Below are 17,945 nucleotides of genomic sequence, written 5' to 3'. Positions count from 1 at the left end.
TGTGCAGAAGTCTGTTAAATCTGGCCACTGCAGCAATATGGAGGCCAGCAAAATTTCTGCAGGTGTCATATAGATGTGGCTGTCTTTTCCTACTATCTGCTTGATTTTCTTTTCCATGACTGTCACCTGGGCAGTGGTAAGAAGTTACACTGACCAGCTCCACACCGACAGCTGAGTAATCTAACACAGGAACTGCCTTTGCATGTTTTTGTATGTTTTTAGTGTGCCTCATGTTACCAACGCCATGAACAAGTGTCTTTTTTACTGGCACAGAAAGAAAAGAGTACAGAGCAAGAACTCTATTTAATCGGATGCTCTGAACTAACAATTAATGCAGTAAAAGCACCATCCAAGAATGAACAGAGATATCATAGGAAACACCTCAGACTGAAAAGAGGTTTTTTTGTCATTTTTCCCTTTTTTTTATTCTTTTTTATTTTCTGTTGCTGTTATTGATTTTTGAAGTCTGTTAGTTTCAAAGACACTTCAAAATGATATTTGGTACTTTTTAACACTATCAGAAAATGCAAATCCTGATTTTTAGTCTCACTTCTGTAGTTAGAAATCCAGACTAACTCCACCAAAGTGAATGGGGCTACACTTAAGCAAAAGCAGTGTGAGACAAGAATCAGGATCATAATATCTGTGTTAAAAAGCTGTCTGCTTTTTCATTGTAGTTAGAAGAATCAAAGGACCAAGAAACAAAGAAACATCTACTGATTTTGGATGCCTTTGCCATTTTACACTTACACCTTGAGCTGTTTTTAACAGGCCTTATTTTCAGAGGACAGGTAAAGAAAGATTTTTTTGGAAATCAGGCCTCTTTGAAGCATCACACATGGGAAAATGAAGCATCCAAAACCACCAGTGGTGTTTGAAAGTGTTAGCCTTGCAGCTGTAGTATCCCCAGAAACAGCTGCTCCAACAAAACTCCAGTGGGCCTCCACAGGAGTTTTACCAGAGAAAGTAGGGCAGGATCACACCCACCACCTCTCATTGTGTAGATGCACTGGAGGGACGTTCTATGAGAAGTTACACTTCCCTAAGAATGAGAGAATAAAACTCTGGCCCTGCCCCCATTCCAGTGCTGAGAATCTCAGAACTGAATCTAGTGGGAACAGGGTCAGACTGTGAGAGAAGTTCATTTATATTCTAAGGAAACATAAAGCAGTATCTCTCATCTACTGGAGTTCAGCAGGAAAACTTCATGTATAAACATTGGCAGAGTTACTGAAAGGCAAGTAATTAGATCAGTGACTCCATTTCAGTTAGTGTGACAGCTGCATTTTTTTCATGTCAAGTTAATTTCAACTGTAATTTGGGGAGATAAAGTACACATACAATACTGTAATCTGGAAGATCTATGTAAGGCAAAATCATCATTCATATGTTTTCTTGAAAGAATAATTAAGGTCCACTTTTGGTATTACCAATAAGCAGAAATGGCTGATGGGTTTTTCTGATATGGCAAAATAAATTGGAAAGTTACTATAAAAAAAAAACTATGCAAACTTTTTGGGAAAGACCACTCTGAGTTTTAGCAAAGTAAACCAGTAAAATGATCTAAGCCTTCCCCCAAGAAATAAAAAATAGGATCTATAAAATAATGTTTAAATGTGATTTTTCTTAAAAAAGAGAAGCAGTATTTTTTTTAAGGCTCCTATATCTGGCTGCTGTGAATCTCAGAGTCCCACAGAATCCTAGGAATCTGACCAAGTATGCCAGATATCCAACAAAAAATGTAAAAAGTGTTTCCATTATATATATAATATATATAAAAATCAAATAAATATGAAAACATTTGCTCCATTTTCCATTAATCTCTCACTCTGCAATATTAAGGGGAAAAAAACCCAACAATAAAAAAAGAAGCAACTGTTCCCAACCCTCCCAAACCCCAAACAGTAAGTCTGGTGAAAAAATAACCATGTGCTCCTCTTCCTGAAGAACTAGAAAGCAAAGCAACACAACTGCAAGGCAATGGAGGCATTCACTTCCAGTTCACAGTATTGCAGTTAGAAGTACAGTGAGGTCTAGGTAAGTGACGGAGCAGGAGCTCCCCGGAGCAGGGAAGGAGTTCACATGATAATACAGCATTGACAGCGCTTTTTCTTTTGTGTACCTGGGGCAGCTTCCAAAGGCAGGCTCTCTTCCTTACCCTCAGGAGAGGAGGGCTCTGTCGTGTCCGACAGGGGCCTGCCAGAGACCAGCTCAGCAGCATTCCCATCCATGGTGGAGATGTCTGTCACTGTCTTCTCCCGCAATGACTTCTCGTCATCTTCATCAATCAGAACTAGCTCTGCCTTGATGGTCTCATCATAGCCCAACACTTTCTTTGTCTCCTCTTCATCATCAATGTTCTGGTAGCCCATAAATATCATTGTCACTGGCTGGTCTGTGCTGGCCTCTGGGGCTTCACCACCACAGGGCTTGTCTTGGGTCTGAGGGTTCACAGCGTGCCCTTTGCTGGGTTTGTGTATCATTTCCAGCTTTGCCTCCTTGAAGAGCATTTGCTCCTTCATATGGCTAAGGCTTCCATCGGCTACCGCATTTCTGTCTGATACAGTCATTATTTCATACCCTCCTTTTACACTTGATTGTCCAGCTTTTTGCATAAGTTCATCTACGTCCTTTGAGCTTAATTTATGCACTCCATTTTCTACCACTGTGCCACCAGAGTGAACCTCATACACTACCTTGGTACCATCATCATAGACTTTGAATCCTCTTTGATGGGCCTCATCTGGGCCAATAGGTGAAGCAGAGACAATCTTGGTCTCTCCTGTCTGTTTGTCTTTCTCCACATTAATTTCCATGGTGCACAAAGCTTAAATGAAAACAAGAGAGGAAGTGCATGTTACAACAAAAAAAGCCAGTGAATGGTTAATTGCCAAACAGACAAAACTACGGTGTCCCTTTTCCTACCTCCTGCTTCTAAAGGCCAAGCGTTCTATGTTAGAGGTGGGATGCAGCACTGTGGACAGAAATAGTTATTACACTATAGCTTTATATGGAGCCGCAGGCTAGCATACCTGCAGCAAACAGGACCTAGTCTTCCAGCTCACTCTGCAGTGAGCTGTTTCTGATCCACTAGGAGCACCAAGAAAGAGCACTTGGGTTAGGTGTAATTTAGACAAAGGAAGGTGACAGCATGCAGGTTGCCCTCAACCTTTCTGGATTTGCTTCAAAATTCAGAGAGAAGCTCATCTCCTCACTACTCTGTTTTCATTCTCTGTCACTAAACTGCCAGTTAGCTGGTAACAAGTTTTGTTTACTGCAAGCTAACACCCAGAATGTTTTATTATCAATGATTGTTCTTGCTTAACTCTTTCATCCGAAGCATTCAAAACATTTTACAGAAGAGAAGAAACATTTACCCTGTTCTACAGGTGGGAAAACAAAATCACACACAATGGGATAATTTCTCCCGCAGATGCGTGGCAGTGCAACTCTCTCAGCTTCCACCAAGGCATTGACAGTGACAATGACTTCTGCTTGCAAGTTAAGAGAATGTACAAAATGGCCAAGAAGTGCTCCGTTGCTTATTTGACGTACTAAGCACCATTGCCAGAGTTGAAGGAAAAAGTAATAATAAACTGATTTGCAAAGCGTCGTGAAACAGCAGGTGAAAACGTGTGTGAGGAATGCAGCTTTAGAATAGCAAAGAAGCTTTTATTATATCAGTAAAGAAGGACGCAGTAACAAGATGAAAATTGTAGCAATAGGTGGGCAGTCTACACTGCTCTAACTCCCATTTTGAGATGTGGTGGCATCTCACTAGACAGCTTTTCAAGGAAAAATGTGCAAAGGTTTCACAGATTTTCCAGAAGGGTAGTGTTTTTAAGCATTCCTTGTATGCAGATGAAGACAGTTTAGCATCTGGACAGACATCCACAGACACATAATTACAAATTACCACAGGCAGTGACAAGTGTTTGTGAAACTTATGGTGACGGTTTCCACCAATGAACCTTATAATTGTGATTTGTCTTACCTGAGGACACTGCAAACTGACATCTTGTTTTTTTCCCTGATTTATTTTCAACTGAGTACAGAATATCCTTGCCTCAAAACCAATGTAGCTCAGTATGCTTGTATTTTAAAAAAATGAATTAAAAAAATTACTCTTGCTTTAATATATTCCCTCAGTCTTATTCACACAGAATACTATTTTCTTTTCTGGATCCAGAAAGCAAGGTATTTAATCATCTAAAGGAAGTTTATTATGACTCTGCACCACGATTCCCCCCATAGTTCTAGACTTTGCACATTGCTTAGTGGGTGCATGCTGGCCTCTGCAAGGTGGCCTCCTCTGGCTCCTGGGTGTGCTGCCTCGTAGGCAGCCCAGCCAAACGGGGGGTCTGGCCTTCCATGGGTTGTGTGCATCTGCTGAGACCTTGGTCAGCCCTGGCAGGGCTGGTTTGGCCAACTGCAATACCATACAAACTCCTGCATGGAGCCAGAGGACAAAGGTGCCATGGGGTGAAGGAGCATTGCTGCCTCTGAGTGATGCATTGCTGACGGCTGGAGCGGGCTGTAGAAGCAGGGATCTCAGTGATATTACCCTGTCTTGCAATAGACAAAGGACCACATTTTACCACTGCTTTGCAAGGTTTATGGACTAGCTGTGCCCATAGCTGTCATGACCCTGAGCACAGGTTGCCCATTTTCACAGTGAAGCAGGGATAGCTGACAGAGGGGAGATTAAATTAGGCATTAGGAAGAAAGTTTTACTGTGAGGGTGGTGAAGCACTGGCATAGGTTGCCCAGAGAAGCTGTGGCTGCCCCATCCCTGGAAATATTCAAGACCAGGTTGGACAGGCCCTTAAGCAACCTGGTCTAGTGGGTGGTGTCCCTGTCCATAGCAAGAGAGGTGGGACTATGTCCCTTTAAGATCCCTTCCAACCCAAACCATTCTATGATTCTATGATTCTGTGATTTCAGTTTTCTGATCTCCCTCCCCATCTGTAGTTTTCATGCTTGGTTGCCCCAGAGCAGTCCAAGCAGCCAGGAGGAGGAGGAGGCTTCAGGGGTGAAAGCTGCGCTCTTCTCCAAGGTGTGTGGCAGCCATCATGGACTAAACCAGGATAAATTTAGGTTGGAAATAGGGAAAAACACTGTCACTCCAGAGATCGAAGCAATTAAACCCTGAAGCAGGGTGCTCTGAGGAGTTGTGGTAGACTGCACCATGGTGCAGCTAAGAGAGCAGCTGGCATGGATCACTTGCTTGGGACCATCTCTGCTCAGGAACTAATCAGTAAGTGCCCTCCAAGTCTTATGCAAGTAACTCTGCCCTGAAGCCTTTAATTCAACTTACAGAGGGAGTGAAACAAAAATATGTATGTGCTACCACCCTGGAATTTGCACCCTTCTGGGGGCAGTTTCTCTGGTGGAGGTGAGAGGGATGAGGAAAGGAAGAGGAATTATGTTTATTGGCTTGTTACCCCAAGCCTTGGGGGAGTGGACCCTGAATATTGCTGTTCAGGCAGATACTGTTCAGTAACTTCTAACACTGCATAGGTAAATACAGAGGTTGGCTAGCCTATGGTGAAGAGGTTAAAGCTGACACTTTGGCATGTTTTCTAGTGTCAGCCAGCTGAACTGAAGAGATGAAGGATGAGGGAGCAACAGCATGTTCAGAAAATCATCTCTAACAGGCAAAAACTTTCCTCATTTGTCCAGAACACCACAGCCCTGCAGAGGAGGCACTGCCGGCTCACTGACCCACCCACTTTCTTCTTGGTGAGAAGCAGCATCCTGAGCTCCCCTGTGGAGAACATGTGCTTCTTCTCTTTTTTGAAAAATAACAGTATTATCTGGGGCATGACTTTTCAGTAAAGACTGCTTAATTTCCTGTGAAATAGTTGAGTGCCTTGTTATTGCACTTATTTTTAGTGCAGAAAAAGGTGCAATCTGCCAGCCCACCCCCCATTTTGATGAAACAAATTTCTTCCAGCAGTGTCCACTAAAAGAAAGCTTGCATAGTGGGCCTAAATTCAGAAGCAGGGAAAATCTGATAGTTAGATAACGTGGACCTGGTCATATCCGTTTAAGACGAATTGCAACATACATCTTTTTATCTATGGCATGGAGTACTGGTAAGAAGCATCTTAACATACTAGGGAGACGTTGGCCAACAAGTTCTAGCACTGGTTAGACATCCTACTGGCTGACCTGCTCTAGAAAGTTAACAGGTATGGTCCTTGTGCAGCTTATGTTTGGCTCATTTGGTTAAGTTTTTCCACTGGCAACATTTTCATTTCTAGGATGATTTCATCAGTAGTGTTTTAGATATTGGCATAACATGTGGTTTATGACCTGGCCCAGGCATCACATTAAAGCTACTTGTGCAAGTAAATGCATAATACGCTCGAGTTTTTTACAAAGCTGTTCAATAGGGTAATACAGTGCCATAGGAGAAGTGAGTAACTGAACTTGGCTAATCTGCCTGTATGCATAATGTTTAATCTCTGCAGGAAAACTTAGCAACCCAGCTTGTCATAGTAGCTGAAAAATAAACTGTTGATTTCTAAAATGTCTTTATTTAACCAGAGCTTATTTATGGCAAAATGTGGTCTATTAATAAAACACAAAACTATATGTTTTTTGAGTTGAGACAGAAAGCAGTACTTGAAGATGACAGTCTGTATTCACAAATATGAGTTTTCTGCAAAAGCTTTTATTACAGAGTAACATGATGCAGTGCTTCATGATGACAAGATCTCAACATGCAGATGAAATGAGCTGGCTTCTGCCAGTTTCGTGGGTTCAGAGGCTGTTCTTTCAAACAAAACAAAAATCTCAGTAGTCTTTGAGCTTGTTTTAAGATGGATGCTTACAGTCTACTTTTAGGCACATATGCTGATGTTTTTTCTTTACCTTATTGCACATACACAATACTCTTATCAAGGACTACGTGAAAAAGACTTCTGTGTTATCTGAAGAATGAAAGAAATTGTTTTTTAGGTGTTGACAAATAGCACAAAACACACAGGGAAAATCTTGCTTTTAAGACAGATCAAGGAAAGCACTGGTGGAAGGGAAGTTTTTGGAACAGCTTGAGACAGGACTTCTGAGCAAAATGACATATGCTGTAGCTGTATACAGTGTCTTAGCTCCAGACATAACTTTGCTATTCTTGTTAACCCATCCTTCAAGTAAGCCACCTTTTATTCCCACTCCTTGGGACACCTCTTAAGTAGCCACCAACAATTTGGTCTTGAGATAGGGAAAGTAAGAAAAACATACAGCTTTTAACAATCATGTTGTTACATTTAAGACATGTACTGAATCTGAAAAAAAATGTTAGAAATTTCTTTGTATGACTCCAAGCACAAAACATGCCATAATTCTCCCCACCTTTTCCCCAATAAGAAAGAATGGCATATAACTAAGTGTAAAATAACATAAACTTTTGAAGCACATGTGGTACCTGTTTGTTTCATTCATCTTAATGGGAGCTGCATGGATACAATGGAGGAGACAAAACCTTGGCCTAGGTACCATATATTTGTATCAGCTGAGATAGACGGAAAGAACTGAATGTTTCTATGTAAAAACCTGGACGCATTTCCTACCCTACTTCTGTGTAGCTCAACTACATTGTTTTGAAAGTACTCATTACTGCTCAAAAAGCCTTGATTTATTTACAAAATACAAATCAAGTGGCATTTCCTGGCATTTAAATGATATCAGGACACCAAACCCATTAAGGTAATAAAACAAATAAAGTTCATGGCTACTGGACTGGTATTATAATACTTTGTTCCTTGAGACTTACCAGCTACTCTGCTTGCTGTGTCCCACCCAGGAACTGGCTCTGCTGTTCGTGAATAGAGGGTTGGGAGTTCAGGGATCTGGGAGTAAATGTAATTTACTGCATCTGGTGTCAGAGAACAGGAAACAGTTAGATTTGTGCTATGAGCCCCAGTGGCTTCATTGCTTAGACAGCAGAGTGTTGTCAGCCCTGACAATAGTCACTGGAGCTTTGTACTAGATAATTGGATCAAAGCAAACAAAGTGCAAAGTCACTGTCGTGTGATTGGTGTTCAATAGACTAGCTGAGGCAGGAGGGAATGGGTCCAGATGACTCAAATTTTATGTCAGTTGAACACATGAAATTATTTGCCAGGAGGTTCTGGATTTATCAAGTTCATGACCTTTAAAATGGGAGCAAGAGTGGAGGAAGTTAAGGAACAAACCTAACGTCATACCCAGAATACATGACATTTCAAAAACATATAAAAGCCTAAAAATGGTAGTGTTGACTGAATTGGGTAAAAGTCCACTTTGCACTGGCTTTTTGTTCTTAAAGCTGAAATCTCGTTAATAATGAAATTAATTGCGTATAGATACTGATAGGCTGCCTGTTATGACCGTCAATAGGTATTAAGTGCCTGTCAATGCTGCAGTGCCATTATTCATTCATAAAACATGGACTAGTAGAAAGCTATCTTAAAGGACTGACTTGTTTTACACTTGAGTGTATTACTGGTTTGAATAAGCTAAATATTTTCTTTAGCGGTGGGATTAAATAAATATACAAGTATTTACCGGGAGATGTCTTGTGACTCGGTTAAATATAACTATATAGTGTACGCTGTTACGCTAGGATTCAGTGGCTGAACTGAAAGAAAATCTCAGAGGAGAGATGTGCTTATAACTGACTTAATGTTCAGGCAGCAAACCAAAATGAAAAACAAAAAATCACAGCTTTTTCCATCAACTGGAAGTGTTTTCATTTTTGCATGGAAAAGGTTAAATTCCAATTCAAATATAAGATCCTATCTGGTGTGAGACAGCATCTTTTTTCCTTGAAGGGTATTTTGCTGCTACAATGTATAATTTAAGTTGTTGAGCCCTTTGTGCAGCCTAGTCTATGTGTCAAGGTAGGAGGCAGAATCTGCTTTCCTTGGTGCCTCTTGTTGTAAGCAGCTGAGATTGGAAGATCAGTGCAGACCATAAAAGTGAACTGGTAAAAGGAGAGAGAAGATGAAATGTCCTGCTATAGGCTGCTTGACTGCATCTGGTGAAGGGAGATACTTTCATCACATTCCCTATAGCTAACACCCATATATATCATATTTCAGTGGACAAATGGCAGTCTTGGGCTTTTATATTTTCAGTGCATACTATTTCCTCAAAAATTTTTATTTCTAACAGTGGAGCCTAGGAGAAATAATTGTTTAGGACACAGCTGACTGGGGAACAGCCAGCAATAGCTGCTTTCTTTTGCGGAGTTTCTTGCATCTGATGAGAAACTAGTACAATGCTTGATGTTGTTATTCTGGCAAATAACACCAGCAAATGATCAGGCTGTTATTGAAAACTGAAGTAATTTCTCAGAAGAAAGAAGCAGGGACTATGTTTCTAGGTCAGAACAAGAAGGCACTTTGTATCCTGAAAACATCAGAAATTTAGTGATTATTCATCCCATGGAGTGTACTACTGAAGCACCAGATTCAGTACACGCTCATCCAGCAGCTTGAGTGACGGACCTATCTGTCTACATGTGGCTGTAATGAATGCAGACTTGTGCTTCTTAACTAATGATCCTTACTTCTTCTGAAGTCAATGAGAATAAATAGGCATGGTTAAGGTACAGCTCTCATCCTGGGGCTCCGAGGAGGCAAACCCTCGAAAATCTATGGTTTTTGCCAGTGCCTGTATGGGGAACTGAGTTGACCTGCCTGGACACCAGCATTGCTGATGTCCAGCAGTATGCAAGATCCATTATGCAGTTTGATGGTGAAACTCTCATTTTAACAATGTACATGTCTGTGGACCTTAGAAAGTTTTTGATTTTTTTTTTCCTCCTGTGTTAGGAGACAATACTTTGGTAAGTGTTAGTTGTTATTAATACTGACTCAGTTTAGAAACTTCTCTTGATGTTAGAGTAAAATACTAAAGAATCAGCTTCAGGGCTCCTGACAGCCTCTAATTATTGTCCTGAGAAGGAAACACTATGTTGGGGGAGAGGGGTTTGTGGGGGTGAGCATGGGATTCTCATGTACTTCTTCTTCTGGCGTGTGCCAAAAATGGGTTATGTGAGTAGAAGAAGCTGGGCCTTGGTTGATTCTGCCAGTTCTTTTCTTGGCCTCCCTCCCCCTAAGAAAGTGAACATGCTCATTGCCCTTTTTCTCACTGGCAACAACGTCTGTTTCACTTAGCACCTTTAAAAAGGATATAAGAGATCCATTTTATAAGAAGTGAGTGAGATGCAAATTAGCAATTTGTTCTCATGAGAAGTGAGGCAGAACATAAATTAAAGCATTTGAGCTGACTGCATTAAATATCTTCATTTCAACCTCTGATGAGCTATTAATACCTAAGAATGACATAAAACATGTTCTGTGGCTTTTTGTACTATTTACAACAAACTGTTTTAGGACTACGGCAATCTTCCATATTGTCAGTGAAGTGCTTAGGAAAACATATGGGGTAAGATAATCCTTCAAGGGTGCTTACACAAAACTAAACCTTCAGAACTGCTCAGAATAAATCCCACACAGAGGCTTGTGGCCAAATGTCAGACGAGCTCATTTTCAAAGGGCTGGATTGTCTTAAAAAAGTCTGACTACTACTAAAATTAGTGGTAGGTCTTTTGTAAATACTGGCTCCAAGGGCAGGGCTCTTCCACATGTAAAACCCTAAGGGCCTTCACAGGGCTACAACAGAGATTATGACCCTCCCACCACGTTTCTAAGACCAGAAGGCTTAAGTAGGAAGCTTTGCTAAAAGCTGAATAGCCTGTTTCTGACTTAGTGAATCATGCTTTAAGTAACTAACTTGAGAGGTAGAGTTCACAGCTGACCTATATATCTGTAAGCAATAGTGTGGATGAACACAGCTGAGAGAGCTGACAATAAGGAATGCTTCCCAAGCCTTTCCAAAGGCAAGAACCCCAAATTCAGCCACCTCAAGTGCATGCATACCTCCCAGTGAGGATGACAAAGCCAGCAAAACCTTACTTCGGGTGCTCAAAGAAGTCTTGGGCCAACAGAACCTGGTCTTTATGGGTGGCTTCAATTACCCAGACATTTGTTGGGGAAAAAGAAAAAAAAATGGCACACAAGTTGTCCATGAAGTTCCTGGAATACTATGAGATCTGCCTCCTGCTACAGCTGCTGGATGTGCAAACTAGGAGCAGCACATTCACAGATTTACTGCTCTCAAATTGAGAAGACTTTCTTGACAGTGTAACTAGCAGTGATAGACATGGATACAGTGACCATAGCATTGTGGAGCTGAAGATCCTGCTGAGTACACCGAAGACCAGTAGTAAGACAAAGATGCCGAATTTTAGAAGTGTCAACTTCAATATGCTCAGAGGCCAGCTGTGAGGGATTCTATGGGAAGCATCTATGGATGGTGAAGGAATTTGTCAGTGATGGAAGTTATTCAAGAATATCTGCTGAAACCACAAGAATGGTCCATCCTTTACAACTGGAAAAGAAGAAGGCTGAATGGAAGACCACCCTGGCTTAAGAATGAGCTTTTAGGTGTAACTAAATGCAAAAAAAAAAGAAGCATACCAACTATGGAAAGAGAGCCAAATAGCCATTGAGGACTACAAGATCTTTGCTAGGGCATGCAGAGATGCAGTCAGGGATGCTAGGTCACAGCCAAATCTGAAATTGGCCAAAGATGTCAAGTACAAGAAGTAAGGGTTCTTCAGATTTGTGAGCAGGTAGCAGAAGCACAGTGAAGATATAGGCCCATTGCTAACATGACAGGAAAACTAGTCCCTAACAGTGCTTCCAAGACAGATGTTCCCAATACCTTCTTTGCCCCCTTGTCGATGCTGGCATAGACCCCAGATAATAAGATCAACCTGCCATTAGTTGGTAAAGGGCTGGTCTGTGGCTTCTTGCAAAGGCCTCTCCAATGGCTGACATTGTTGGAAGGAAACTGTCTATAGTACTTGAAAGTCATGTCGATAAAGGGTTGTCCCTGATGACTGGAAGAGGGAAAATGTCATACCCATCTACAGAAAGGGAGCAGAAGAGGACCTAGGATAGTAGAGGCCCACTGGTCTTACTTTATCATGACGGATGAGTGATGGATGAGTCCTTCTAGAAACTGTTACAAACTAAATGAAGCAGGTGATTGAGAAAAGCCATCATGGGTTTACTAAGGGCAAATCATGACAGACTATCCTGATTTCCTTCTACAACAAAATAACATCTTCTGTTGACATGGGCAAATCAGTGGATGTCGTTTACCTGGACTGCAGCAGAGCTTTTGACACTGTTTCCCACAGCCTTTTCCCGGACAAACGGGCAAGTTACAGACTGGATAAGTGGTCTATGAGATGGGTAGGAAATTGGCTAGCAGGCTGAATTCATAGCAGCCTTCCAGTATCTGAAGGGGGCCTACAGGGATGCTGGGGAGGGACTCTTCATTAGGGACTGCAGTGACAGGACAAAGGGTAACGGGTTGAAACTTAAACAGCAGAGGTTTAGACTGGATATAAGGAAGAAATTCTTTACTGTGAGGGTGGTGAGTTACTGGAATGGGTTACCCAGGGAGGTTGTGAATGCTCCATCCCTGGCAGTGTTCAAGGCCAGGTTGAATGAAGCCTTGGGTGATATGGTTTAGTGTGAGGTGTCCCTGGCCATGGCAGGGGGGATGGAACTAGATGATCTTAAGGTCCTTTCCAACCCTAGCTGTTCTATGATTCTATGATGATCAATGTTTTTTACTCGGGTGGCCGGAGGTGGTGTAACCACCTCTGTGTGGCAGCTAATTGTGGCAGCCATCAATGCAGACCAATTTAGAGATTTACTTAAAACACTACAACTGAAAAACAATCACTGATGAATTTTTACAGGGCACATGGAAAGCACTCTGCAAAGATCTGTACTTGACTCCTCTGAGGGCACATTTGTCTGATTTGTTGTTGGGCTGCACAGCTGATCAAGATCAGAGGAGAGAAAAATCAGAAGTCTCTAAGCAATATGCTGGGAGTTTAACAATCTTTTCAGAGCCACATGTTTGCTAAATATACATTAATACATGCCAAAATTGAACAGAGTTTTATGCAAACTGCAGAGTTGATGTAATTGTTCCTTTTGTATATTGGTTGAAGTAGCATGTAGTTGCATATAGATTGCCAAAGATTGCAAACAATTTATTCCTGAAGCAAATTCAACAGTCAAGGGAGTTACATTGGATTTTAATGTGTCTTTGGGTTTATATTTACATTGAGCCATAAACATAGACACATGCAGACCAACAGCTCTCTCCATTTGTTCACAATATGCATAAAGCATAACATTACCAAATAACTAGTTTTGACCTAAGCAGCAACAGATGATGTCGTTCCTAACATCATCTCAGGTCTTGTTTAACAGAGAGCTTATCAGTGACAAAGGCACCAAGGAGTTGGCAGAAGCACAACTGCAGATGAGAGGGCATCCCAGCCCTCAGCCTCAGCATTTCAGATCTGCTTTCTCTGTGTGATGATGTATGAAGACAAAGTGTGTTTGTACCCTGGGAAACATGGGATTTGCATTTATTGTTCCTGGATGACAGCAAACTCAAAAGTGCACATTGCCAAACAGCTGTTTTGTGGGAAGGGTGAGAAGGACACAGAGTGTCACTTGATCAGCCACTGGTGTTCACCATCACTTCTTCCCTTTCCTTGCAGCCTTTGCCTGAACCCCTCAGGAATCTGAAGAACTTGTAGTTGTGCTTTTTGCATACTCAAAAGCTCCATCACCACTCTATATATGGCACAAAACCAGGTATGGGTATGCAGTGTGGAGATAAATCATGTTCTGTGGCATCATTGTTTAGAATAAATGGAAGGTTGGACACAAAGCAAACTAACATGACACTTAGGAACTCGAAGTCTTTTAACAATCTGAAGCAATTGAAGAAATTCCCCAATAGATTTGGGTTGTTTGTGTCAGCAGTGTTTTACACAATCTTCCTGTATTATCCAAGGGCTCCTACCACTTTCCTCTGCAGGATGTGTTACAGATAGCTGCCAGACAGATGGCTGATCTGCTTCAACGAAGCAAGTCCTACATGTTTTAGAAGGAAGGAAAAGACTATGGTACCAAAGTGCTTGCAGCTAGCTGTGTATGTGTTTTCTTCCTGCTGTGATCAGCTACCCTCACCGACTGTTATCAGAGAGCAGAAAACAGAGGACCTGCTCAGCTTTCACCATATGAAGATGTACAGTCACATCATGTCCACAGTGGGAGGGCTAACAGGACAGCTTGCAGCCTTGACCATCCCTAAAGGAACAGAGTACAGAATGGCTTAAAGGATGACACAGGACTGCCTCAGCCCACAAGGACCAGCTGCCGAGAGAAAGAAACAAGATACATGAAGCAAGTGATCTGGAAGAGAAGAGGTACCAGTTAACTTAGTTATGCTCCCTGCTCCCTCTGCTTGCACATTTATTCTGGAGACACTCTCTTCTCTTTGGCTTAATTTTGCAGTTTTCTGTTACACCCCAGAAATCATGTTCTGCCCTTGCTTTTGACTCAGCCTGTGAGGGCGAGATCCACTGAAAGTAGGCAAACTCTGGGTAACAGTGAGGCTTTGAACCCAATGAAGTACTACATTCCTACAAGAAAATATCTTTGAGGAAACTATTGCTTCCTGTTCGCTAGCTGGTGCTTCCTTTGGTTTCTGTTTTATCACAGTGTGCATAAAGAGCAGATCATGTCTTGCAGGAGTCATAAAAGCTCCTGCGCAGTTTGGGAGCTAATTCCTCTAGGCACTGCTCCTCGTTTGGAAACCTACCAACAACCATGGTGAAACTCTATTTTATAGGTATTTTATAGGTATAAAATATGGATCTTCATGTACTTTGTGACAGCCAATTTCAAATGCTCAAAGAGGAAGGATGAACAAGTTCTGAACATGGAGCATCCTATCTGGGACTTTTTTTTTTCTTTTTTTGACAATGGGATTTAATGTAAAACTTAGATTATGTTGCTAGCAGAAGTGAAAATTTCTGAACTACATCTCTGACTTAAAAAGAAAACCCTTTTCCTGAGCAATATTATTCACTTCAAAAGATAGCTTCAAGCCAGTTCATATGCTACATATTAAAATGCAGTTGCGTCCAGTTCTTTAATGTTAGGATCATCCTACATGTTCTTCATCTATACTTCCAATACAGCTGGGCATGGCTTTGTCAGGAGCTGGAGGAGCTAGTCTTGGCCTCAGTAGTTTGAATCTTATCAGTTCAAAGATGTGTACAAGAACGAGCATCTGGATTACAGTTTTATTTGCCGATGGATCAGCATAATACCCTTCTTTGGTCCTAAAGGTCCTGGAGAAGCACTACAAGGGTCTCTCTAGCTTCCTGGAAATAAAATATCTCATTTCCTCACTCAGACACCTAAATTTATAGCTCAGTGTTTAGAGTGATCACACATGGTGTGATAGAGTTCATAAACTAGGAATTATTAGGCCCTCACCCTACTATGCAATATTTTCCTTCTGTAAGTATCATTAGAATATAATTCTTCAGTGAAGTAATCTGATATTAGCAGTTGTTCCTGTATATTAGGAATGGTTCTTATTGTGTTTAACTTCCTATTTAACTCATTAACTCTGCTTATTAACAGAACATGTGTGCATGCAATGGAGAAGATTGACCACAGAGAGGTGACAGGGCTGTCATGCAGTGAAAGATAACATAGAAGTTTTATTATCTCTGTTTTAAGTTATCTGTGCTGTTTTTTTCCCTTGTATGCACAAAAGAAGAGCTGGAGCTCAGCCAAAGGAATACTATTTCACCATAATAATAATATTTCTGCTTGCACTATAGCAATACCAAAGAAGAAGGTAATGGCTCTAGGAATAAAACTGGAACATACAATGAAAAAAAGAACCCCCACTCTGTAAACTTTTGCAACAAAGCTATAATAACAATTCTTGTTAAATCCAAAGCTATACAATAATAAAAAGGCACTTACCACCATCCTGGTGTGAGAAACTCTGTGAAGGGAAAAAGAAGATATTTGATTATTGATATAATAAGATATTTGATATTGATATCCTAGGTCCTCTTCTGCTCCCTTTCTGTAGATGGGTATGACATTTTCCCTCTTCCAGTCATCAGGGACAACCCTTTATCGACATGACTTTCAAGTACTATAGACAGTTTCCTTCCAACAATGTCAGCCATTGGAGAGGCCTTTGCAAGAAGCCACAGACCAGCCCTTTACCAACTAATGGCAGGTTGATCTTATTATCTGGGGTCTATGCCAGCATCGACAAGGGGGCAAAGAAGGTATTGGGAACATCTGTCTTGGAAGCACTGTTAGGGACTAGTTTTCCTGTCATGTTAGCAATGGGCCTATATCTTCACTGTGCTTCTGCTACCTGCTCACAAATCTGAAGAACCCTTACTTCTTGTACTTGACATCTTTGGCCAATTTCAGATTTGGCTGTGACCTAGCATCCCTGACTGCATCTCTGCATGCCCTAGCAAAGATCTTGTAGTCCTCAATGGCTATTTGGCTCTCTTTCCATAGTTGGTATGCTTCTTTTTTTTTTGCATTTAGTTACACCTAAAAGCTCATTCTTAAGCCAGGGTGGTCTTCCATTCAGCCTCTTTTTGATATTTGGGGTATAATTTGCGTGAAATTTTGATTTTTAAGCTAGGCTTGCTTTTATAGTTCTTTGTAATTTTTAAATAGGTAACTGGGGATATAGCTTCCCAGGTTTAGGTACCACTGGGGGCTGAGGGAGAGGGACATGGTATAACTAAAAGTAGAACACTGCTGTTTGTTGCAGGCTGTAATGGTCAGAAGTGGCAAATGCCACTATCTCTGTGCTACTGGGAGCAGGGAAGTTTGATATGCCTTTTTAGGGTCTTGATGACATCTTTTGGTGTGGCCAAAAGCTCACACTGTTTTCCTGCAGATAAGCTAGGGAGATAGTCTCTAAAATTAACTAAAAGCCACTTCAAAAAAACCCAGAGTGGAAGGGAAAATCCAAATAACCCAACCAAAACACATCTCATGCCTCCTAGTTTTCCTATGAGGTATCTGTGTTTTCTTTCTTTCCTAGTTTTCTATATATCTTCTTTTTCTTTGTATCTTCTATATATCTTTACTAGTTTTGTTCTTCCTGGCCTGAGCTACGTGCTCTACATTTGCCCTCATTCTTCCCATAAGTGCATGAATTATACCTGCTGCTTTCAAACAGTGCTAGGAGTCTACCTTGGTTTCAATCTGTGCCCAAATGTCTTTTTATTTTTTATTTTTTTATTTTTTTTTACATACCTTTTGCAAGTTGTCGAAGGATTTCTCAGTCTCCTTTAGTTTCTCCAAAATGATTTGTTCTTTGGCAGATATTTGGGATTCCTCACTTTCTAATTTCTGTATTTCTTGTTCCAGCCTGTGGAAGACATACAGACATACACATATACACAAAGATAAAACATGTAAAAATTATTTCAATGAGCCATAGTTTCCTGGGCATTAATTAGCATTTCAAATATCATCAGGGACAACTTTCACTCTTGTTATTCACAACTGCACTCCTAACGCATGTGGGGCACATGCTTATTTGTATATTATTTGTAAAACAGACAAACTGTTTTAAGCAAAACCAGTAATTCTCTTATCATCCACTTCTGCAAAAGCATGTACAGATTAACTAAAACTGCTTCATCCCAGTTCCCATAACATCTCTCAGATATGCCCTTTGTTTTTATAAATAACAATATGGGATATAACCATAAATATGTGGTAATAATAAGAGGAATAGGTGTCTTCTAACACTTCTGTATTCCAGACGATAAAACTGGAAATAGTTGGCAGTCAACCAGTTGTGTTGGGTGTTTCTCTTGAACCAGTATGTTGCCAGCTCCTCACAATCATTCTTTGGGTTATCCATCCCTATTTTCTACATTACTGCATCATACAGGGAACCCCAGAGGCTTCAGGTAACAAAATACACAGGCTGCT

The 17,945-nt window shown here is 41.0% G+C and overlaps 1 protein-coding gene across 1 annotated transcript in view; it reads right to left on the bottom strand.

The window, feature by feature from the left end:
- Positions 1-442: 442 nt before the first annotated feature.
- LOC101875239 (paralemmin-2) overlaps positions 443-17,945 on the bottom strand; it is a 131,373-nt gene continuing 113,870 nt past the window's right edge. Inside the window, exons 4-7 of the mRNA XM_005154861.3 lie at positions 17,259-17,373; positions 15,945-15,966; positions 7,781-7,882; positions 443-2,827 (exon numbers count right to left, since the gene is read on the bottom strand). Of these exons, the coding sequence (XP_005154918.2) occupies positions 2,079-2,827; positions 7,781-7,882; positions 15,945-15,966; positions 17,259-17,373 (988 nt within the window). The 3' untranslated portion in view covers positions 443-2,078. The remainder of the gene's footprint in view (positions 2,828-7,780; positions 7,883-15,944; positions 15,967-17,258; positions 17,374-17,945) is intronic.

This window comes from Melopsittacus undulatus, chromosome Z (assembly GCF_012275295.1).
Source record: "Melopsittacus undulatus isolate bMelUnd1 chromosome Z, bMelUnd1.mat.Z, whole genome shotgun sequence".
Lineage (NCBI taxonomy): Eukaryota > Metazoa > Chordata > Aves > Psittaciformes > Psittaculidae > Melopsittacus > Melopsittacus undulatus.
Note: the sequence above shows the minus strand (reverse complement) of the source record. Positions and strands in the feature narration are given on the sequence as shown.